The sequence below is a fragment of the Pithys albifrons genome, chromosome 8, assembly GCF_047495875.1.
Source record: "Pithys albifrons albifrons isolate INPA30051 chromosome 8, PitAlb_v1, whole genome shotgun sequence".
NCBI lineage: Eukaryota > Metazoa > Chordata > Aves > Passeriformes > Thamnophilidae > Pithys > Pithys albifrons.
Window position 1 is genome coordinate 35069075 of NC_092465.1, and position 24985 is coordinate 35094059.

At 45.5% G+C, this 24985-nt stretch overlaps 1 protein-coding gene across 1 annotated transcript; it reads right to left on the minus strand.

The window, feature by feature from the left end:
- Window positions 1–5800: 5800 nt before the first annotated feature.
- On the minus strand, window positions 5801–23981 carry LANCL1 (LanC like glutathione S-transferase 1). Its single transcript, XM_071562353.1, has 9 exons — window positions 23853–23981; window positions 23572–23689; window positions 15664–15871; window positions 11729–11864; window positions 11259–11405; window positions 9205–9387; window positions 8629–8805; window positions 8281–8353; window positions 5801–7748 (listed from the first exon to the last, which is right to left on the minus strand). The coding sequence occupies exons 1-9, from the start codon at window positions 23937–23939 to the stop codon at window positions 7672–7674; spliced, it is 1206 nt and encodes a 401-aa protein (XP_071418454.1). The 5' UTR covers window positions 23940–23981; the 3' UTR covers window positions 5801–7671.
- Between the last annotated feature and the right edge of the window lie 1004 nt (window positions 23982–24985).

Genomic DNA, 24985 nt, shown 5'->3' on the forward strand with positions numbered 1-24985 from the left:
AGCATGGTTGTGAGCCCATGCTTTTGTGGTCTGCTTGTTGGGAGGAGAGAAGTGGTATATTTGTTGCAGCTGTCACCCAGATGGAGTTTGTCCTCTTTCCTGTGGTGATAAATGAGCTATGAATTCCCAACAAGAGTATCCCTGGATGTAGGATTTGCCCTTTCCAAAGTTTGTGTTTCATGGTGATTCTCTTGCAGTGTCTTAAACTTTATCTTCTGAGGTGTGTCCCTCTCTTATTTTTTCAGCCACTTGTAAAAATGTATCATTCCCTTCTGGGAATACAGAAAACCCCTGCAACTGAGGGCTGCTTTGGTCTCCCCAACAGGGAAGCTGTTTGGCACTGCTGTGGTCTCCCCTTCAGGACTGAGGAGTTAACCCTAACGATGGATATCAATAAGAAAAGTCTGCCAAATGGTGGAAATACAATCAACACCTCCATCTGATTAGGGCCAACAGCTGCTATGTGGAACATTTCCTTCTGCCTTGTATGTACCTGCATCCTACAGTGTAACTATTTGTGGGCCTGGCTCCAATGGGATTTGTGGAAGACAAAACACTACCAGTGGTTTTGATTACTTCCTGAGTAAATACTGCAGCAAATTGCAATGGCTGCAAAATAAGCTTTTTGCAAGGGGGTTGCCTGACATGTGTCCTCCTAGCAAGAAATTTCTCAGCCATGAGAAGATGGAGTTAAATGGCTCCCCACAATTCTGCTCTTTTTTTCCTTCTTAAGGCTCTCAAGTTGTTTTTAGTGCCACTTCTGAGCCTTCTCCATGGCTAGCTGTCTTCCTTGCTACAGAGGAAGCAGAGCAGTGTACTGTCATGTCCAGGCTACAAGGGTAGCTGTGCTCAGAACCTCCCCATGAGCGGCAGGGAGTGCACAGGTTTCATTGTGTTAAGTTAGTTTTGCCTTCCTTCTACCTTGTGCTTTGCCTTCTCCTTGCTGTGCTGCTCTAAACTGGGTTTGTGAAATGATCTAGAGTAAAAGCCACCACCCTTCTTCCCCTAAAGCAAGCAGTATGGAGAAGAAACAACCACATAGGCAGGCAGAGCTCTTCATGTTCATCCTCTGCTTTCTAAGGTTAGTTTCACCAATATTAGGGTGGTGGCAATGCTCATCCCGACACCAGATGCCATATTTGGAGTAGTACCAGCATGGCCATTGGCACAGCAAGCCCCTCATCTCTGTGGTCTTGCAGAGCATCACCTAAGACAAGCAATGTCACTTCTGTGGTAGCAGCATCCCTGATCATCACTCTAGAGCTGGGATAGCTCTCTGAAGCCCAGTTGGTATGATGTGATATTCTGTAATCTTTGGCAAAGGCAGGGAGTGTAGGAGGAATGTAAATATGCTTATCCTATAGGGACAGTGGTGTTGTTTGTGTTTCTACCTCATGGTAAGGGGAATGTTAAATGAGTAGCATTCTCAATTTGGAAGAGTTTCCTTGTTCTCAAAAAAAAAAAAAAAAGAAAAAAAAAGAAACCCAAATAACAACCATAACCAAACAAACCAACTCCCAAAAAACTGAAATAGCAAAAATCTACCTGTCAGATCTTTCTGGGATTCAACCAAGACTTGCTGTTAAGGTCAGGCACAAACAAGCTTATTTGCTAGACCTGAAATTTGACTAACTGTTCAAAGTTAAATAATTCCTCAACTCCTACATTCAGCTATTGCAGAGAGGCTGGGTCCTAAACTGCTGTAAGTCAGCCTAACTCCGTGGGCTTTCTGCAGCTCCAGATCTGGCCCACATAAGGGATTTTACCTTCTGCCCAGGTTATGGAGCTGTGCTTGGTAAGTGGAGAGGTACAGCCACGGAGATGCTGCAGTATCTATTCACACCACGTATGACACTGAATTTGGGGTTTTAAGTCTATACTGGCCTGGGCTGACTTACCTGATTCCTGCTGTGTTTAGAGATAGTTTGCATGCTAACACTGCACACCAACTGTGCACAGGGATCCCCTGGAACCTGAAACAACCCACTGGCCTGAATCCCACTGCTCCCTGAGATCCAGTTCCCTGCCTTGTGCTCCTCTGTTCCCATGCATGGCCAAAACAAGGGATTGCCTGGAAACTACTAAGCCTGCCCATTAGCAGGGTAAGGGAAACCAAAACCACTCTGGCCCTGCTGGGGAGGAAGACATTACTGCAAGCCCAGTTGCAGTGGGCCATTTCTGCCCTACCCAGGCTGAGTTTTTCCCTTGACAGATGAATACCTCAGTGGGAGCCTTGCCATGTGCCCAGTTGGGTTTCCCTAATGATCTTGCCCTTTTGGCATGTCCTCAAGCCTTACAGCATTCAGGGAGCTGTGTTCTGTGTAGGAGACTTCAAAGAGCCAAGGACAGCCTGTGGGGATAGGGGTATTGGGCTCTCCAGTTCCTGGAAACTGGGAGCAGTTGGTGGAAGGACTTGTGCAACATGTGTAAAGCTGATGTGGGGAGGTACAGTGTCTTCATTTAACATGTGGAGCATTTCCTTGATAACCTGCCCATGTGGCTGTAAGAGCAGGATGAGTTGTCCTTCCCCGTAGGGAGCTTGGGTGGCTTCAAGCAGGACTGGGAAAGGTTTGCTTTTTGCCTTTTTTTTTGTTTATTTTTTGTTCTGTTTTGTTGGAGGATTTTTTTGTTTGGTTTGGGGTTTTTTTTGGTTTTGGGGGTTTTTTTTGAGTGTGTATATGACTCACAGGCCATGCCTTTCAGAAGTGCTTCCCTGTTTCTAACATCTGTCCCCCATATATACACTATTCCCACAGTATACAAACACAGCCTCACCCACGTGGGCTTTTTTGTTTGAGAAATTTTCCCAAGAGCTGAATCCCAGTTCTTCTGAGGTAGGATTTAGCAGCTGAGGGGTGCAGGCATGTCCTTGGCAGCAGTAGAGTCACTGCTGCTGTCAGGCTACATTGCCACCTGCTGGGGCCACACAGCCCCTTGTTGCCACCACTGTCACCATTCGGCCTGGATTCCCAAACCAGTCAACCCTGCCAGGAGCAAGAATAGCTGGGCCTCCAGTATGTTTTCTCAGGTGTTTATTTTGGCCAGATCTGCTGCTCCCTGCTCTGTTGGATTTTGTCTTTAGGCACTAATTACACTGCAAGTTGTTGGAGAACATACATTTTCAGCCTTGTGAGGCAAGGACAAATTTGCAGGTTCAAGCTGCTGAGTTAAAAATGGAATCTATCTAGAGACCTTGAGTTCATGCAGAAGTGAGAGAAGAAGCCTGCAGAAGCTTCATGGAAGGACAGATCTAAAGAGCTCTTTTTATAAAGTTAAAATAAGTTGTATAGAGACTGCTTGGATCCAAGAATTCTATGAAATATATATCACTTAATATTTAGCTATAGCTATGTGTTGTTAGATGTGGGGGTGACAGTGTGTGTGTGGATCTCTTCAGGTCTGAGATGATTGATGAATGTATACTTAAGGACCAGAGAACCACGTGTAGAATGTGGATGGCTCGTAACCACTAGAATCTTTCCATGTATGTCAGGTGAACTACTGACCAATAGTGTACTGGCGTGTTATATACAGGGGTAGATAAAAGTGAAGCTGTTACTAAAGTCCTTTGTCTTTGGTGAGCTTTCTGATCACACTGCAGCCTGAGTTGTCTCTGCCTCCTCTGACTGCCACAATGCTAATCTGTGTTATCCTGACAAAGGGTGAGTCCAATAGTTAAGATAGTTCAGATGGTGTGTTTAAGTTTTACAATTGTGGGTAACTCTGTGGAAATATAGTCCTGTGTAAAGCTCTTCTTGTAGCTAGTGTATCCCTGCACAGAAGATAAAAAGTGTTAATGTAAACATAATGGGCCCTCGTGCCCTTCTTGCCACGATTCCTCAAGTACCTGTAACCTATGATGAAGAGGAACACAAAATATACTACCAGAAAACCCCAAAATTAGATGCAGTCAAGTGTTTTATTTAATGATAGAGGTAGAAGCCTCTTAAAGCCTCTTAAAGGCACACTGTAACTGTATCTGTGGAGATTCAGGCATGAGGACAGCAAGCTGTTTAGATTTCATGGTGTGGTACTGGCCTTCAATTCAGGTTTCTTCTCAAGGTGCAGCTAAGGGGATGCAGGGGACACTTTGGCCAAAGGTCTTCTGGGGAAGAAGGTGTAAGAAAATCTCTTGCTACAAAACTATATGTGCTGGAACTTGCTGGTCTTGTGGTCCTGTTGGACCAGCCACATTCCCTGTGTTGCCATCAGAAAACCCTACGTGGACTTGGCCAAGGTATTGTACTGCAGTGGAAAAACATGAACAAAGTAAGAGGGAAAGAGAGAAAGGTGACATAGTGGTGCAGAGGGATGGAAGTCAGATAGTCAGATGAGATGCTGGAGAGACAGGTCTGACTGGACAGCTTTGTGCTCCCGGCCTGCCTGCTTCTCTTTTGCGGTACTGCATGTGGGACATACAGCCTTAATTCTCTGCCTAACTCCAGGCCTGTCAGATGGAAACAATGTCTGTGTTGGGGCAGGAGGCTGAGTCCTCTTCTGCTGTACCTTTTCCCTATCAAGTCTAGGAAGGCATCTGCCACAGTGCAGACAGCAGCCTACTCTGACGTGGTTTCAAAGGGAAGACAGTGTGTGTCAAATGACTGCGGTGCTAGTTCATAAATGAATTTACCAGATGAGTGTGTCAGACTACAAAGGCTTGATGGGCTGACGACTGCTCCCAGCTAGATTTGTTTGGGCAACATGTTAGCCATGGATCAGTGCTGATCAGTTTGTGGGCATTTGAAAAGGTAATATGCAGGAATAACTTGGGCAGGGTGTGCAATAACATACCTGTCCTCTTGCACTGCCCCCGTGTCACCTCTTTGATAGATGAAGCTGCTGTCAGCTCTTGAGAGCTGAAACCACAGCAGGCTCTCAAGGGACTTGACACCTACAGACAGTGTTTGATTAACAGCAGCTGGGATGCTTTTCATCTTGCTGATCACACCACTATACAAAAGGGGTGAACACAAATTGAATCAGATGGTATGCTTTTTACTTATTTCTTGGGAGCATAAGTTACTTGTTTTCTTTTTAACAGAACATCACCACGGACAAACATAACCAAGTGTTAAATGTCTGCACCTCTGATAAAGTCCCTCTCAGGCAGCTTTTTGAAACAGGAGTTATGTGTTTTCAGGCTTTCTTTTGCTCTCTCTCCCTCCCCTTGGCATAAAGGTGGGTGGAAGTGGGTAGGACCACATCCCTCTAAGAGAAAGGAAAGCTAACCATAAAAACTGCACTATGCTGCTTTCCCATCCTCATTGCTGGACCTTCTCCCTCAAGACCTTTACCTAAAACCTTAAAAGAACTGGAAACTTGTAGGTTATGTAGGACCTCAAGCAACCTAATATATGTGCAGGATCACCTTTATCCATGTCACTCCTGACAGTCTGACCTTCAAGTTTCTGCTGCTGGAACAGTCACAGCCTCCCTGAGGCAGCCTGCTCCTCTTTCTACTGAGCAGGAGGGTGCTCTTCTGGGAGGATCCACATCCTCATTTTGGTGGCCAGTACTGCACACAGGTGTATTTTGGTGCAATGAGCAGTAATCTGCAGGACTGTGGTCTCCAAAGGAAGCCACAGTGGGAGGATGCAGTCTTGGGTGGAGACAGCACTGCAAAAGGATGCCCTGGGAGGAAAGCACAGGACTAGTCTTAGTAGATTGGAGATGAGGAAAAATGTGAAATACTCTTTACCACTCATGGTAGGTTGGCGGCCACTGAGCCTCTAGGAGCTGCCAGAGTGGCTACTGTATGTTGATCTCTTCAAACAGGGGGTAAAAATAACCCAACACTTGGTCATTTCAGCATTTTTATTAAACAGTGACGCTTCCCTCCTCAGTGTACAAACCCTGGGATGTTACACTGTCATGACACCATGACACAGACTGCACAAACCATCCATCTCCTTTACAGAAGCAGTGCCTAGGAGAAACCCAGGTTCAGTGTCCCTACTCTGCCATCATACCAGCCAAGCTGGAAGGTAACTTACAGGAAGCCTCATGTGCCGTTTGATTATCCAGCTCCTGCTTCCTCCTCTATCACCTCCTTGTGTTGCTCAGGCCCTGTGAATGATACTGAATGTTCCTGAGCCTGAATGAGCCTGATGCTTCTAACGGGGATGCCAAGCCCCAAGCAGATGAGCTTTTCTGCACTTCAGGCTGTCTTTTGATGGACTTTCAGAAACCTGTGATTGCAACAGGAGCTTGGGCTTTGAGGAAAAGTTCTTGAGGGGTCTGCCTATGCTTCTGGGGCATGGCTGCCCTGTGTTCAGGCATGTGCGAGCCAGTTGTGTTAGTGTGCCAGGTCTGGTGGTCTTGTTTCACTTTCACCGGTGCAGGAGCGTGGCTGTGCTGCCCTGCAGCTCTCACCAGCTCTTAGGTGGCCTGAGGCACTCATCAGCTGGGCCCTTGAAAGATCAAAACCCACAGCCACTCCTGTAGAGGCTGAGGATCTGCCCTCAAACAGCACAAAGCAGTACAGCTGTATCTGTAACTTTCTCTGCACTCAGTGTTTAGTTCATGCTCAGTGCTAAGAAAGTGGTCTCTAATTGCTGCAAATTAGTGCAACATCAGCTAAAGGACAGAAAATCAGAGTTACCCCTTGCTAAATATCTGGTCTGCTTGACAGGTCAAAGCTAGTTAACCTACTGCAAATTTTCCAGTTGGATGTGTGGCTGCAAATCAAACTACAACAAGCAGTAGCAAGGCAAAGAAGTGACTTAAATTATCCAGGTTTGAGAAAGTTTATAAAAGAAAACATGTAAACAACATCTATACAGCTAATAGGTTAAACACTTACAGCCACTTACAGAAGTCAGTGGACGGTATTTCTTTTCCCTTGCTGCTGGTGCACCTGGCACCACTTAATACAGAAATTCAAATAAAGACTGCAAAATAAACTCTCAAAGCTAACCAGAAGAGACCACACCAGAAAGGATGTTTAGCTCACTTTTAGACTGGAGTGTTCCATTAGATGACCAACAGATTAGCAAGGTTTAGTGTAAGATGGCAGGGGATTACTTGTCTGCCACTGAAAAAAATGTACAAAAGAGCTAAAATAGCCTTTGCCTTTAAAGCAAACAGGTAGAAATTCAAGACTAGGCTTTGGCACATCAGTTCCAGGTCTGCCACTTGCAAAACGACATTAAAAACATCTATAAAGACTCCATTACTCCATCACATCTGCCTCATGTGGCGCAGCCCAGCTACTGAACCACACACACCTTGTGTGCTCAGAAAGAAAACACTTAAGAACAACTTACAGGGCAACAGTCTCAGTTTTCCATGTTCTTACTAAATTCCTGCAACTACTTGTTAGCACAAATAGAAATTAAATAGCCCAAGTTATGTTTAATAGAAAACTTTTTCCCAGGAAATGGGATACAGAAAATAGCAAAACTCTGTAGCCAACAAAATAATATGAGTTTTCCCTGCTCCCACTCGCAGCCCTCTGTTAAGGGACACCAGCAAAATATGCATTCTGTCTTTCAAATTGAATCAATGTAATGAGATGACTAGAAACATTAGAGAACTCAGCATGCCCCCAAGAAGATGGATTGCGTTCAGTTAGGTGAAAAATGAATGATGAGTCTGGAAGAAGGAGAAAACTGCTTCTAACTGCATTTCCAAGTGCAGAAGGATTCAGGCAGGAAACTCCCAAGCTCAGCTTCACAGTTCAAATGCAGGGAACTTGGCCTTGGTTGGCACCAGCAGGTCAGCGAGAAAGTAAATTGTTCCAGCCATTCCTGAGGATAAAAAACCCACACTGTGCTTCAGAGAGATTCCCTTTGGGCACCCATTTTTAAAATTATCCAGGGGTGAATGTGTCATGAAGACAGAAGAAAAGGCTCTAAATAATTTCCAAGGTCTGAACCTAGGTTTACCCAAGCAGCTTTGGTATTTCAGTGAGGAAAGCATTTTGATGTTGATCAAACATTGAAAAGCACCAGGGAAAACACAATTGCTCTTTCCTCCCTCCAGGTCCCCCCATTCTGCTTTACCAATGCCTAAGATGAACACTCTGAGCAACTTTGTCAAACTTTGGTCTCTGTGACTGCCGCCTGAAGTCCTCACTGATGGAACTGCCATTGTGAAGAGACATTAGCCTGTGCTACAAGGAAATCGCTCCTGGGAAAGGTAAGAAAAGTGAGTATAATCCCCTTTCCATCCTCTACATTGAGTTTTGCAACGGCTTCAGTGGCATGTGGATTTCACTTTGCTTGGTGCTGGACCAGCTCAGATCCAGGAGCAAAACACAAGGCTAGAGACTGAGGTTACCTTCAAAGAGGGAGAATGGTGTGTCTGGAGTCCGACACCCATGTTGTCCATAGCTTAAACACCACTCTGCAAACTGAAAAAAGAGGAACAAAAAGCATTCAAATTTGGTTAAAGACAAATCTTGAAAAAAAATACTACCCTCATCCTCACACTGCCCCTTGCAGAGCACAGCTTCTGTTGGAAATTCCTTTCTGTACAGGCTGTCTGACAGTGACTGCACTGCTGAAGGACTATTCTGGTGCAGCTGGTCAGATCTAGTCTGCCACACTAGAAATTGAGTTTCAAATGCAAAGGAGTGCTGTAGAAGACAGAAGTGAATACTCTCCTCTCCCTTCCTCAGGCTGTTACCTTGCAGGCCCTGTAGAGGTATTTCATGTTCTGAGTGAGGTTATACAGTGCCAGGAAGCCATAAGCATTGCCAGCTGTCCCATGGCACAGCCCGTAGCCTTTCTTCAGTAACCCATGCTGCCAGATCACTTCAGCACACTGCAGGGCACTGTCTAGGTACTGCTGCTCCCCAAAGACCTGTAGAGACAAGAAACAGTCATCCTTGCTGAGGTAATTTCCTCCAAACAAAGAGCATCCCTGTACATTTTGGATGCTTGGGTTAATTAGTTTCTCTCCTGCTGGAAGTGACTTTGCTGTCTGCTTTAAAACAGGATGTTTTTGATGTGATGAATGGGGATGTATGACCATTGCTTCACATACAACTAGCTGTCACCATCAATCACCTGCAACAGGACAGCCCACACAACTGATAGGTATTTTCAGAAATATTTTTTTATCAGGCAGTGGTCTCTGTGCAGTGATTTCACTGTAAGAAGCCATCCTACTCCCAGGCAGGGGGGGATCTCACAGCTTCTTCTCTGTGATAAAGTGCCACATTTAGGGGTCCCCAAAGGATCTTTCCAAGATTTCTGGTACCTTGTAGGCCTGGACAAGCATGTAGATTACACCTGGTGCCCCATGGCACCAATGGACAAGTAGGTCTCTGGTGTCACCAACGCATGGAGGGTAATTCCCAGATGGGAACTTGAGCTGGCAGACATAGTCCACACTGGGCTTGACTGTGTTATGCAGCTTTACTTGGCTCACTCCAACACCAGGCTGAGAAAGAAAGCATTAAATCAGGAAGAATTATTATTCTGTCTGTCCCTAAGAGACCCAAGATCTGCCTGAAAGGTGGAAACAAAGCCAGCTATGGCTATGTTCCCTCTTGCTCCTTGTAAATGAAGTAATTTCTTTGGTTCAGGCTTTCACACTTCACAAATACCAACTCAGCCCCTGGTTGCTCTCTGTCTCTTGGCAAGGTCTTACCAACAGTCCTACCCTTGCATCCCAGAAACAAAGACTGTCTCTAGCATGTCACCCAGTACTCTAAGCAAGAGTGCTTCCTGCTGTTTTACCTGATGATGAGCAGGAATAACTTCCATACCCAAAGCTGGAGTGAAGAGATAAAACTGTCTAAAATCAGTCTTAAAGATGAGTGCAAGGGATTAGTCCTAGCCATCTAGAGCATCTCAGCTGTGATGCTGCATTTTCACACATGTTGCTGCGTGATTTCAAGGAGGTGACCTCACTGCTGACCTCAGATGGAAGCAAGGAAGTGCCTTTAGTGTTCTCTTCCAATGACACTGCCCAACACAACATCTGTGCAGTTCTAATTTCCCACAGCAGATTGCAATGAGCACTCTCACCTAAGGATCACTGTTTCCAGCTTGATACCTGGAAAATTAAAGATCAATACCTGTGCTGTAAAACCAATAGAGATAAAAGATGTTTGCCCTCCATACTTCACTTGTTTGCTTCCTCCAAGGCTTTTTCTGCATCATGCTTGGCTGATCCCCAGGCTCCTTGTACTTCATATGGCAGAAAAGCATGAAAGCCATGCAGCATTTTATGGGAGATTTACACTTAAAATTATTTAAAACATCAGCCTGGGAACAAGCTCAGGGACTTGATTCAAATTTGGTCTTAAAGCCCACTACTGTCTGCCCTGCTCCCTCCTAGCTGTTCTGGTGCTTCTGGGCAATAATCACCTTGCATCCTCCTTTTGCTAAAAGTCACTGGAGAGAGTTAGATTCACAGGAATTCTGCTTATGCTGTATATGGGTTTTAACTTTGAGGGTCTTAAAGGAAAGTTCATATACTTTTTTCCAACTGTTCTGAGACTTGGGTCTAATCAAAGATATCACGTATTTCTATTTCAAAATAATCTGCATTGCTCATGGGTGCTTTTAAAATGCAAGGTTATTTATTGCTGTTATTTTTCTAAGTACTTAAGTACTGTAAATTCATGCATAAAGTGACACACATAGGGGTCATTTCAGAGCTAGAGTAGGAAATATTGCCAGAGGTCAAGTGAGTTGTGCAAAATAGTGTCAAAGCATCAAAACAAAGGGGTACTGCAGCTTCAAGCCTCTTGTCTTGCTCTGCCTGCTTCAGGCACTACAGAACTCAGCTCCTTAAAGTAAAAAGTCCCACCTCTTTCACATTTAGAAACAGGCCCTCATTTGGATACAAAGGCATTTCCCACTTTCCTACTATGAACACAATCTCTTTCACCATGCTTTTCTCCCAGACATTCGCACTTAAATGACCTGAGATTGCTCCAAGAAACCACCTCAAAAATATAGGAAGCTCACACATATCAACAAAGGGAAATATTTTATAAGCAATTAACGTGAGGGGGAAAGCCAGATCCAGCTGATCCACAGGCCTCCGTTATGTGACACTGCTGGTGTAATGCAGGTCATATTTCTATACAAATCTCCATCGAGGTGGGAGATTCAAGTCTCAGGCTTGGAGAAAACCTTCAGCAGTGAGGATGCATGATCAAACATAAGTAAGTCCATCAGACAAGGGATCTTTCCCAGCTTGATATCATCAAGAGCCAATTCAAATGCTACTCCTCCTTCAAAGAAATGTGTGTGAAACAGCTCCTAAGGGCACCTTCCCTCCCCTCCAGTGCCTCTTACCTGCATGAGATAGTAGTAAATCCCAGCCAAACCATGGGCTGCCCCTACGTAATACTCCTGGTACCACTCATACATCAGGGGGCTCTTTGCTGTGAAATTCCTCTTCTTGGCCAGGCTCTCTCCTGAGGCTACCACTGCTTCACAAACCTGTGATGGGAACAGATGTGGGTGAGGGAAATCCTGCTGTCTCAGACACACCACAGTGAGTATCCTGACACAGACCTAGAGCTGTTCTTCTGTCCAAGCAGAGGGAAAAGCATGAATGACGGAGTGAAATATTTGCCAGTTCAGTACTGCCTATGGATTTGTATGGATAGCAGGGGACATGTGGTGCACTGTCCTTCCGGAAGAAGAGCAGCAGGGATACCATGATATGGTTTCTCCCTTACTGCAAGATTCTCTACATCTAGCATTGATTTTACTTGCCCAAAGATAAGCTGCAAGGGAAAAGACAGCAAAAGGCACAGTACCTTTTGAATATGGCTTTTAGGGATCTTTTCCTCTCCAAAGTGCTTGTTCACAAATACCAGTGCATAGAGATAGCCCATGCGCCCGTACAGCAGCTCATCTGGTACCCGTGGGTCAACCTTGTGCAGGTGGAGCAATCTACAGTGAAAAATTCACATGGGGAGATTAGAGGACATTCAAAGCCATGTAACCAATGACTGATACTAGAGCTCAAAACCATGGTTTGTTACTTCATGCTGCCTGTGCCCTGGCAGACATCAGGCCAGTGTTTGTGTCTCTGCCTTCCAGCTATGCAAGGTGTGGAATCACTCTCTCCTCTCTGATTTTTGTTTGACTTATTCAGTCTGCTCAGCCCTTTATAATGCATTCATACTATGTGCTCGGGTTTTATACCACCAGCTCTGGGAAAGCTACTTCAGGGGAAAGCCTGAGCTAAAGGAAATGGTCAGTGTAAAGCTGCTAAATGGTCAGGGAATTCTGCCCACCATCATCTCCCCATGATGCTGCTGGCAAGGCAAACCCTCTGCCAAAAATGACTACTTTCAAACTGAATTGGTATCCCTGTAATTTGTCTGCTTTGTGTAAAAATCTCACCCCTAATGCTCAGAAGTCCTGACAGAAAAGCCCTTTCTTCTCCATGCCTGCAAGTGACCAGGGCTACTTTATCAGTGGAGAAAGAGGTGCCTTCATGAACTAAAAATCTAAGAAAGAGGTGGAGCTACAAATGTTTAACATCAAGCCACTTTGGCACATATAAGAAGTCTGCTCTAGGGAGAGCTGAAATGCAGTGAGGACAGCTCAGCAGGGCATGAGTGCTGTGGGCTGTCTGGGGACAACCCCACACTGAGGACAGCTTGGCTGGCACCAAGCTTTAGCCCAGGAGTGCAGAGAGCGACATCTGCTGCAGTCAGGTGTTTTCTTTGCCACTTTTCTATAATTATGTTGCAAAGCAGGTGATATTTCTGTAGCGCTAACAGAGACCGACTGCTCTTCACACCAATGCTTTGTAACCCAATTCACTTTTGATGCAATTTTGCCTGTTTTACCTCTCATCACAGTTCCAGCAAGGCTGGATGTCCTTCCCTGTCAGAGCAGCAGGTAGCAATGTGACTGGATTTGGCTTTATTTTTTCTGCTCACCCATGAGCAGCAATCAGAAAAGTGCCATCACTTTTCAAATACTAGCAACAAGTGGCTGCAAGGCTGTTTCCTGAGCTGCTTCCTGCTATGAAACCAGCCAGGAAAGCTCCGTGTGTGCAGGGCTTCCCTGTCACAGCAGTGTGAGGAATAGAAAATGTGCCTTGGCTCCAGGGCACAACAATGCATTGCAAAAGAAAGAAGCAACCAAATGTTCAGAGTACCCTTGAGGCAGAGAGAGGATGCTGGGCTTTGACTTCTCATGGCAGGAAACTTACCCTTGGCATTGGATTCAATGTGAGTAGGGATATTGGAAGGAGAAAGGAAGGAGCAGTGTCTTAAGGTGGATCGGCCCCATCTCCTGTGCACCACTTGAAATGTGCAATGCTCCATCACAGAGGTTTCTCACAGATTAAACCCAGGAGAGAGAGTTTACACCCAAGACTAGGACTAACACAGGTTCCTCTCTGAGCTGTGGGAGCTGAAGGGAAAGTCCTGCTGCCTCCATGGCCCATGCCTCCAAGTCCAAGGAAAGCAGAATGAGGAGGGTTTAAAGGGAGGAGAGCAGTCTTTGGACAGACAGTCTCCCCTAGCATAGGCTGGCCAGAAGAGATGCTGGCTAGTGATGTTGTTCAGCTTTGAGATGTTGGGAAATGTCAAGTGCAATAGAAGGAATGGATGCATGGATGAACTGTAATATCCATGGTAGGGATTTTCTGAGGTCTGGATGTGAAATCTTCTGTTCACGGGGAAATCTGGAGCAGCTGGAAATACTATTCTTGCTCCTTAACCATTACTGCTTTCCAGCCAGGATCATCAGGGGAGGAACCCTGCCAGTAGTTTTTGCTGGTTTTGAAATGTGATCATGTGTGCAACAAGAGATGCCTGGGATGCTCCTGAACTGATTGCATGCAGAATGCACTTCTCAGGAGTGAGGGGTAAATCAAGGTCTCTGAAAGGAAAAGCCACTCCTATTCACAAGTCAGCCCATTACCTCAACTGTCAATAATCAGCGGTTTCTGATAGAGGGAAATCAAGGCAGCTGTACAGCAAAACAGGATTTTTGTACGCCACTGGCTCTGAAAGCAAACCTTTGACCTTCTGAATTGGTGGGAGGTGACAGGGAAAAGAGGGCTTCTGGAACACAGCTCAGATTTTCATAGGCTCTTGAAAAATGGGCTGCCCTGAAACAGTCTCCCTAGATCATAAAAGCACATTTGTTAGTCATGAACTCATTAAGAAGAAAGCAAGCTTCAGTCTCTTCCACTGCAGGTAAGACCTGGCCTGATGGATTCTCTCTGCAGGCTCTGTAAAGATGAGGTGCTTTCAAAGACAGAGGACAAAATGTGGACAGGTCCTTGTTCTCCACAGCTGTGACAGAAGTGCATTTTCTTGCCCTATATAACTTAGCAACTGTTCTGTAACTAAACAGCGTACTCAAAACCCACTTAAGAGTTTTGATAAAGGGAGCAACTTCTCAGAGAAATACTCTCTTTTAAAAGAAGCATGGTCAGGCTAATTGCTCTGGGAATTGGTGGCAGAGTAAGGACGGCGTAACTGTTCCTTTGAGAAAGACAAATTTTTCTTTTTTTTTCCCTTTAGATGAATTAAGAAACCATTTTCCAAGGTTCTGCCTTTATGATACCAATTAGATAGCAATGCAGAATTAATCCCAAGATTCCATTCTGCCACTAAACTGTACGCAGAACAGGCGGCCAGGGAAGGGAGAGCTCAGTAAGAAAACATGAACTGGGGATTTTTCCACAACCTAGGCCTTCTATATTTACAACTGACCAGTCTGTTTGACAGATTAGTTCCCTTTTTGTTAGCAAATATAATAATCATAGTAGGATTTCCCACTTTGTCAAAATATTAAGCACAGATTATTACAAGAATAAAGAAGAGAGTTCTGTCCTCAGACTTACCATATCCACATGAACCAGAAGCTATTCTTAGTTAAGGGAGTGGGAATTTGGTGTCCAAACCATACAGGCACTTCTGATTCCCACCTGTGGCTTTTTTTAATTGCTGTTATACATCACTTGCTCATGATTGTTTAAGGGCACTCAGTGTTGTTCTGAAATGTCAGGGGGTTTGTCTTTTTCTTGTGCTGACCATCTGAAAATGGAAACTCTTTACTAGGCTGTTTCTCGCTTTCTCAAAACTGATCTCTCTTAAGCAAGAAAAGCTTGCAACTACATCTCCTTAAATTCTCTTCCTTCCTCTGCCACATGCTGATCTTGTTTGTCCTTTTGCCTTAAGTAGCCAACAAAAATACATTTGAAAACACTCAAGAAAAGCCAGGAAATAGAAATAAATTAATCATAACCAGCTGCATAAAGCAGCTGAAAGGGATGCTGTCAATCTTATGTTTAAGTCAAAGTCAATTAGTAAACAAGTGGCAGCAAGTGCCTAAATTAAATCTAATAACCCTACCACACTTCTCCTTTTCATCAAAATGGCTGTAAAGCTAAATTGAAGGGTTCTAAAAAAACACCAAACCTTCTGTTTTTTTTCTTTGTTTTTAATTTTGCCACTTTTTTCTTTCTGTGTTTATCAGAATTATTTTCAAGATGGCAATACCAGCTGACCAATATCCTTGCTCCCCAGTTTGTAGGCTGCCATGCAGCTGTGTTTGTCTTTAAGCCACCTCTTTCACCAGAGCAGTTTGTAGTGGACTACTTCTCACATAAGACTGCAACAAAATGTTATTCAGGCTTGGCAGAAGGCACCCCATCAAGTCTGGACCAGCTCTGTGAGCAAGGGGAACATTAGGTCAAAGACATAACCAAGTGTTTTACCTAGTGATGCAGTCTTCTGCCTGCTTCTGGTTCTGCAGTTTGTGGTAGATGACAGCAGCCACTGCCAGGGGCCCAGCATCGCCACACAGGAAAGTAATGGTTCGTCTTGTCAGGCAGCTCAGGCTCTTCTTCACATACTCATGGGCCACCTGAAGGTAGGCTGGGTCTCCATACACATCATACAGGTGCAAATACAGCAAAGCAATGCCTGAAAAAGGAACATAGAGGTTGTACCCACCACAAAAGTTTAATCTTCCTGCTCTCTGCCCTGCCTGTTATTATGAACCTAAATGCCCATTCCTCTGCCTGATCTAGGGCATAAGCCTTATAAACAGGCTTCTCAGGCACATCCAGGGACGTAATCCTGAGCTGCAGCATCCACAGCTTCTCTTCCTGCTTTGCAACCTCCTTGGACCTGATGCTGCTCGTGAGTGGACAGCAAGTAAAGACAAACAGCAGTGTCTGACCCAGGAGAGCCTGCAGAACAACACACAAATACATACAATTTTACATACAAACACATAAAATTTTAGTAGCAAGGAGCAAAAGATGAGACCTAGACAAACCCACCTAAATCAATAAATTGTACCTGCGACTGTTGGTCTACAGTGGAGTTAAAAAAAAACATCTTTGAGCAAGACAGTACTTGTGACAGAGGAGTGTTGAGCTGTTACCCTCTCTCTATTTTTTTTCCCATGCCGGGTGGTAAAAGGCTGGGTCACTTAGCTTGGATTGGATTTTAAAACAAAGTGACATGCCATCAGGACTGAGCAGTACTCTTAGGACAACCTAGTAGACTCCTTTTTTTTTCCCCATTGTTTTTTATTTCCCTCCCACTGGGAAGCACCAGCAGGGTTGTTACAGCTTTCTGGACATCATCTCCTGCTGCTGAGCAGGTCCAAAGCCCTACAGCAAGGTCTGGTGCATCCTACTTAAAAAACAGGGGCTGTCCAACTCTCCTCTGCAACACATGACTCATGACATCAGCCCTTGTCTGACACATAAACAGCTACCTGCAATGCTGCATGGTCCTGGAGATTTCACAGAAATTTCACAGAATATTCTGAATGATGGAACCTACAAGGATCATCAAAAGTCCAACTCTTAAGTGAATGGCCAGCCCATGCAGGGATCGAACTCACAACCTTGGCCTTACTAGCACAGCTGAGCTAATCTCAGGGATGTTTTCAATGGGCTGGCCAGCTACAGAAACAATGCCATTACTGAACACTCACATTAATTGCTGTCCCTTGCCTCTGTCTGCCCTGTCTTTATCCAGCTCTTGAAGCTTTTAGTAGGTAACTGAGGAGTCCTCTGAGAAGGAGCAAGGCCTGATTCCCAAACCTTCTCCCCAGGTTTTAGGCCTGTTTGCTCAATCTTTATCATTAAGCTGTTCTGTTCCCTTTACCAGGACTTGGTTATCACTGAGTTCGTTGTTTTGTAAACCAGAGGTGATAAATCTGGTAGTGGTAGACATGTGAATAGAGCAAAATGGTAGAGATCCAAGACTTTGTAGCATTAGAGCCAAGGTTTTACAAGTTTGACAGGTCATGTCACTGGACAAAGAAAAGGCGGAAGTCCAACAGTGATGAAGGTGCTTCAAGACCACCCCAAGGGATGAAGTCACAAGACCACTACCCAAGTTTGAAGCCAAAAAGAAAGCTCCACCCAAGATTTTGCCCAGTCATTAATATGGAAATTAGAGGGTGTTAACTATGAACTTAAGGCTCTAAATGGCTTATTTTACACAAACAAGTTAGGCAAGTTTTTGCCCAGTATGAACTGGCTTGCCTCCAACGTTGTCAGTAAATACCTTGCTGCTATTAGAATTCAAAACTTTCTCTTAGCAGTTATTTTTGCGGCGCTTTTTGCTTATCACCTCTGTAAGGCTGTGTCTGAAAGGTCTGCCACATTTGAACCTCGTTCTGATCTGGGAGGCATCCTCAAGCATGTACTTAAAAAAGCTACTCACCTACATCACTTTGAGAAAAGCTTATTTCTCCCCTTACCAGTAACCATTTCTAAGAAGACTCTGGTCCTGCATTTAAGCCTAAATAAATAGAGCCAATCTCTGCAGATTTTGTTGTGGTAAGGTGAAGGGGGCAAGCATGCTGCAAAATTACCTTCCATGGTACTGAGGACAATTTCAAATTCAGATCACTTTCTTATTTTGTGTGGGTAACCTTCGAAGTTTCCTGCTCCAGACAATTCAATTCCTTATGTATATTATGTATAAAACTTCCATTTCCTGATGACGCTAATAACCTTTTCGTCTCTCAAGCAGTTCAGTGCTAGTAATTCAAGAGAGAGCTCAGATGTATAGGGCCATCACTCAAGTCTGTAAGGATGTGGATACAAAGCCCTTCTTTAAAAGGGAACCCTCCTATTCCAGCTAGCAAATGTCAAGTGAACTTCCCTTGATTTATTTAGCACCTAGTACAGCTTCTAGCCTGATAGTTGTCTGAGCACAACTTGCACTCTTGACTTAGATGCTTTAATATACAACTTTCAGCTTCGTAAGCAGCTTCTATCTCCACTGCCATCATACCACCACAATTATGCACATAACTACCATGCCAAGAGTACTGCTAGCATCGAATTCTTAGAAAGTAAATGTCTCAGCATTGTTTTCCTCTGACTTCTTTGCCTTTTCTCTTTTAAAACATTTCTCATCCTCTTTCTTCCCAGGCCCAAGCATCTTTGGAAAGACTCCAAAAATAAACCATTGACCAGTACTAAAGGATGGATGTTGCTTCCCCAAAACATTCATTTTTCCTTCTTTTTTAAACCCAAAGGCCTGAAGTTGAAGTAAATTCAAAGTAAATTTGAAGTAAATTTTCTTCACTTATTCCTCATGGAGTTCATACTCCCAAGCTGATCGGAAGGGCACAAGCAGTGCTGCCTTCAGCCTGCTCCTTGCTTGGTTCTATCTGTGAGCCCCAAAGTGGGGAAGGCTGGCAGAGGAGGGTGGGCCCACAGATAAAGAGAAAATGTTGACAGGTGTTTGCAGAGGGGTACAAAATGTAGTCCCCTGGGTGGGGGATATCCTATATTGACCCATGTGCCATGACACAGGTAGAGTATTTCAGAGGCAGTACAGGTAGGAGACAAGAGAATTTTCACCCTATGAATTCAGCTTAGCAGTATCTCTATGTAGAAAGTATTCCACAGCTCTGCTTCACTCCTTCTCCAGTAATACCCTCCTCATTCCAACCTCATCCAGGTAGGATTTGCTGACTGACCAGGTGATGTTCGGCCTGCTTTACGTGCTGTACAAACATGGCATCATCAATCACATGGGGGTAAGTAAGCTGTGGATATGCTCCATTTTGGTGTGTCCTCGAAGTCTTTGTTCAATATTCCAGTTGGAAATGTGACCTTTTTTTGTGACTTCTGAGATTCCTGACTGTTTGCAGAAGAATTGCAATGCAGAGGCTGCCTGTGGCCTGTTACTGCCAAAGATATCTGGGCTCTGTTCTGTTTATTGCTGACTACTGGACCACCTTCTCTGGAGTTTCTCAAATGTCCAAGGTTTTTGCTCCTTGCAGTGTAAGACCTGCTGCAGAGCCATATGTGATGAGGAACGCATCAGGCAGCCCTTGACAGTGCAGGCCTGCAGTGAACATGTGCTACTGACAGGATACCCTTCAGCAGGTCTCTGGTGACTGAAACTGCCACCTCCAGTGTGCAGAAGGCAATAATCTGGAGTGTCAATGCCCAAGGTGCTTGATCACTGCAGGAAATTGGGAGGCAAAAGTTAATTCTGTAGATGCCAGAAACATTTGTGCTCGTGAGCTAAAGCACTGCTGAAAGAGTGTCTCATCCGTATCAGTCTGTTGATCAAAAAGAAGTAAAGCTATGCCTCAACTGCCCTGCAAGTTTAGACTAGCTTTTTATGTTGGATTGCACTATTACTGCAAGCAGTTACACCTTTAGACTGCTCTAAACAGATGCCTCCTTGCCCACCAGGAGCTGAGCTGCAATGTGGTCCTTCCACAAAGGACAGTGGTTTTCCAAAAGGATCCTGACCAAATTTGGACCAGCTCCAAACTGGCCATCTGCTGTCATAAAGATCTGAGAGATCTTGTGCTAACCCAGGGCAGTAAGTCAGCCAGCACCCTCAAAACAGGATGTCAGCAGCAAAAACCTTGACAATAGTGATGAAGCCTGGTGGTTTCTAGTCTGATAGCTGATGTCATTTTAATAAGTCAGGCATGGGGTAAAAGTTAGAGCGAGGATGGCATAGCTTTATTGCCCAGCTCAAAGGATAATAAGCATCTTTTCTGATGCAGACACACAGGATGTTATCTTGTGCTCCTAAATGCACGCCAAAGCCATGTTGCTTCTCCTCTGGAAGGCAGTATCATTCCACATTTAGAATTGTATGGGGAACCACAGGTGCATTTGACTACAGCTTGCCTTAGTGCACCGTGGGACATAAGACATTACTCAGGCTGCCTAGCCTCTCCTGCATTAAAACCTGGATAACAAAGCTTCTTTCGTAAAACTTTTTACCCCATCATAAAATCCTACAACAGGTTAGGTTGGGAAGGATCAATGGAAAAGATCTGATCCAACCCTCTGTAAGGCCAATTTCAAATTTACATGGCATTGCTCTGAGCCTTGTGCTGTCAAATATTGACCATCTCCAAGAAATGGAGATTTTATAGAGACTACCAACCAAGCACTTGGCAGGAATAGGGTTTATGTGCGTGATACAAGGCACTCTATTATCTCTCACCAAATTCAGTCTCACTGACTCCTGTTCTGTAGGGATTATCTGATGGTTTCCATTTTTCTGAACAGAACTTTCTTCAGGAGACTCAAGTTCACTGGATTTGGGGGTTAAAAAGAAGATATTGCACTAAAGTGAATGAAAGGTGTTTTACCAGAAGCTTTCCTGAACTTGTTCAGTCGGAATTTCTATTCATTCTTCCCTGACTTCTCTTTCATCTGGTGTGCCTTTTGAGGAATCCCTTCAAAAGGCAGCTCAGTCCTGCTCCTCATCCCCGCTGGCCAACAGGTCAGCCAAAAGCTGTGGATGGGACAGGCCAGCTGCACTTGCTGGTCTGTTTCAGAGGCCCTCAAGCTCAGAAAGTCATGACATTGCCAGAGAAGGGAATGCTTACATGAGAAACAAATTCCAAAGGCACTGCCATAGGGTGGAGGAAGAGGAATCTCACCCTTAAATACTGTGTTACCTTGGAAGGACACAACAGTCCAGCAGTTAACTGAGAGGTGACAGGCACAAAGTCAGTTTCCTTCCATTCCCCTCCCATCATCTGTGCTCCCAGTTAAGGCAGTCTTTGGAGCACGGCCTTCTGCAGTATGAGAAACACCAACAGGCATGTACAAACTCCTCAGCATCTTCATGCTAATCTTTTGAAAAGGGATGAGGCAGCTGTACTACTGCCAGGATCTGAACTGCTTCCAACTCAAAATTAGCTCAGAGCAGTTTACCTTCCCTCAACACTGTGATGCCAGTGAACCAGATTAAGACCACAAAAGCTCTTCCAGCAGTCTCAGTAAACTGATTAGAAGTCAAAGCAGAATACAACAGCTGAGGCTGGTCTGTACTCAGGCATGTACCAGGTGCTGCCTACAGGGAGATCTCCACTGAATGAGCCGAATGAAACGGTAACAAGCTGATTCAAACATGTTTTGAGGGCACTCAGCCATTTGTGGGATACTCTTGATCCAAAGTGGGTTTTCACTGCCTCTGCTGAAAATGTCAGTCTTTCCCTCTCTCTGCTCCAGCTTCACATGCCAAGAAGCCATGGCATTCCTAGCACAAATGCAGGCTGGGGAAACAGGGCCCTGTCAAATGTGTTGGGAAAGAAACAAGCCCCAAAGCATGCTGCGTATTACCTAAGTGTAATGGAGTACACTCAAGTATGTTCCATTTCACACAGAGTTTGCACCAAGAGAGCCATATTTCAAATCTCTCTTATTAGTGGCAATGAGAGTGTGGGTTGATTTCAGACTGCTGGGCAATGATTTACACGAGGAGATAGTCAACAAGCCTTTTCTACATAAGCAATTACAGGAAAAAGACTGCTGTCTTGGCCCAATTAATTTTGTCTCTGGAAACCAACCATGAACAAATTAATATAGCTAGGATTAGAAAAGAAGGGAGAGTGACAAAGTTACAACTTCATTCCACTGGCTCTGACCTGCAGGAAATCTGCCTGTGGATTTTTTCTAATGCTCTTAGGCAAGGTGAGAAGGTGCTGTGTTCATGAGGAATGATCTCTGGGAGGAAAAGAGATGAATCCTGCCTGAGAAACTCCTTTCCAAATAAAAACAAGATGAAATCCTACAAGACCTCTACACCACTGCTTCACAACTGCAGTCACTTCCCAACATGAAGTTCCTCAGGACCACCTTATGGAAGGAAACATGGCCTCTGAGGAAAGGTGGGTTTTTTGTTTCCCGAAGTGAGAGTATTCCTAATATCAGTTAACTGTCCTCCTGCTTTATCTCCTGAATTATTCTGGCCAGATGAAGACTCTACCATCATGACTGAAGACCATCTTTACCTGTGGAGTGCTTTTCATTGGAAGGGACCTCAAAGCAGGGTCACACAGACTGGAAGACTGAATGCATTTTCCAAGGAGAAACCAGCCAGCAATAAGCAAAAATGCATAAATTCCCAGGCAGTAGGAGGAGAGTGCTGCCAGGCAGTAACTGATGAAATCAATGTCCTCCCACACTGGAATTTAATACTGGCATCCTAGCATTTCTTATGAGCTTCTCTAGAGTGCTCTCAGTGCCTGTCTGCCTTACTAAAATTTTTAAGCAGGTATTTCTGGCACCACTGTCATCAAGCTGCAACATCAGTTTAGCACCAACACAATGACCACCACTCTCCCAAGCTCACTGTTAGCATCAAGTTCTATGGCACCTACACACAAATGCTTTTAGCCACACCCAGACTGTGTTGTAGAAAGATGCCATTTAGTATTGCAGTATACTGCCAAAAGAAAAAAAAACAGCAGCAGCAGCAAAAAATCTTGCAGTAAGCATGAGATTAACTGCACTTCCCCCAGCATCTCTCCCTAGGGTCTGGCACAGAGCAGAAGGCACAAGAGCTGATACAGAACACAGCAGCAGCTAAAGGATGAGGCATGGAGAAAGGTATGTCCTCCATGGTGCCAGCGGGTAGGAATAGTGAGGAGAAGGCAGGGCACACTCCCAAGGAAGGAAAACCAGACTGAAAACGCAGAACAGGAGAAAGACAAGCTCCTGGAAGCTTCGCGCACAAGAGTTAGTATGACGAAGGCTTCCACACTTCGTTATACTCACATTTGCATTTTTGCTCTTTCCAGCAGGTATTGGAGCAGGACTAGCCCTGGCTAAGTGGAGGGGCACTACCTAGGGAACAGGATTGGAGAAACCTGCCAATCAGACAAGGTCATCGGATAAAATTCAGCCCAAACAGAAAAGATGGATGTTATTTCAGGCCATTAGCTCACTGCTGTCAAATACAAGTACTTCCTGCAGGTAAATGACCTACTATGTGCACCTGCCTACTTCATGGAGCACTGGTTTTGTCATTATTCCCACCGTGGCCAGATTTGGAGCCAGGCCCTTCCAAGGCTCCCATGTCTGCCCTCAAGCAGGTGCTGGCTTTCTCCACTGCGTAAGTTCAGCACTATTAACCAACAGCAGACACAATTCTGCCCTACCGTGCTATGGTGTTCCCTCTACAGCTTTAAACCTTCTTCACAACTGGGGAGTCCCGAGAAAGACATCCCCTTGTTTTAAGGGACTACAACACGTGGAAAAAGCACCCTTCTCAACGCAGATCTGCTGTGACCATTCCAATGGCCAAACATCCTTGATCTGGCTTGGCCCGACCTAGAAGTTTACTCTGGAGAGCTCCCGCTCCATGGGATATGATCCTACCTGCCCAGCCCGTGTACGCAGTGCAGTCGTGCGGGTCGGCGGACTTGAGGCCCTTCTCCATCTGCTGAAGCAGCTCCCTGATTTTGTTATTCAGCCGCTGCGTGAATTCGGGGGTTAGCTGTGGAGAGGAATCCCACCAAATGTGAAAGAAACACCAGCAGGCGGGTGGGCACTGGTACACCAGGGACACCTGGCAAGTACACAGCCAGGGCACCGGATGTTTTTAACCAGGCAGATCTCTGCTTACACACCCCCGGGCAGTTCCCCCTGGCTTCTCTCACCTTTCCGGTCGTGTCGAAGTAGCCAGTGGCCAAGGACTTGTCGTAATCCGCGTAGGGGTTGGGAAGCGCCCGCTGCGCCATGGCCATCGTTCCGCCTGGCCCCGCTCGCCTCCGCTCGGCCGCGCCCCGCCCTGGCTCCGCCCCGGAAGGCGGCGGTGTAGCTGCTCGTCCCTTCTCATTCCCTGCCGCGCCCCGAGTCCCGCGGGGCCCAGGGGGTAAAGGGCTCCGTGCCGCCAGGGATGTGAGGCTTGTGGGCTCTTTTCTGGCAGACCCTGTGTGATTTAGGGATTCCTGTAACGTTTAAGGTCCCTTGCAGCTGGCCCTGTGGAGTTTGATGGGCCCATTGCTGCTGTACCCGTGTGCTGTAGGGAGGCCCATGGAATTAAAGGCTGCTTGCATCTGGATCTGTGGGGTTTAGGTACACTGTGGGGCTAAGATTCTCATGTAGCTATCTCTGTCTGATTTAGGGAGTCCTGTGGGATTTAGGACCCCAGCAGGTGGTCTTGTGCAGCTTAAGGAGCTCTGTGAGATTCTGGGGCCTTTACAGCTGGCCTTGTGGGCTTTAGGGAGCACTGGGTTTTAGGCTTTAGAGGTCACATGTAGCTGGGCCCTTGGGACTGGCAGGCCCTGTGGGTTTAGGGGCTCCTTGCACCAACCATGGGGATTTTGAAGTCTTAGGATGGGCACCATGTGGGTGTGGTGTCCAGCTGGTGCAGGTGGTGATGGACCACCAGTCCAAGGAGCATGTGTTGAGTCCTGCTGCCCTCCAGCAGCAATAGTTCCTCACTTGGTTTGGGACCAGGCCTGGATGGGGGTCAGGAGCTCTTCCTCACTCTGCCTTGCTGAGCTACTGCATCTCACTTGTGCTGTCTGAGCCACATAGTTCTTGTGAAGAGGTTAAGTCCCCATGATTCATAGGCCTGAGCAGTGGTTTTATCCCAAATGCAAGATAGCTGTGCTGCCCAGGCAATGGGGACCCCCCTGCCATGATCCTGGGGTGGTGTGACTCTCTGTATGTATAGGGAGCATTCACTGGACTCTGTTGTCCTTGTGTTCCATATTTCTGCATCCAAGCCTTCCTGCCTTTCTGCCTGCTGTAACATTGTGCCCAGCTTCCCTCTTCTATCCATATG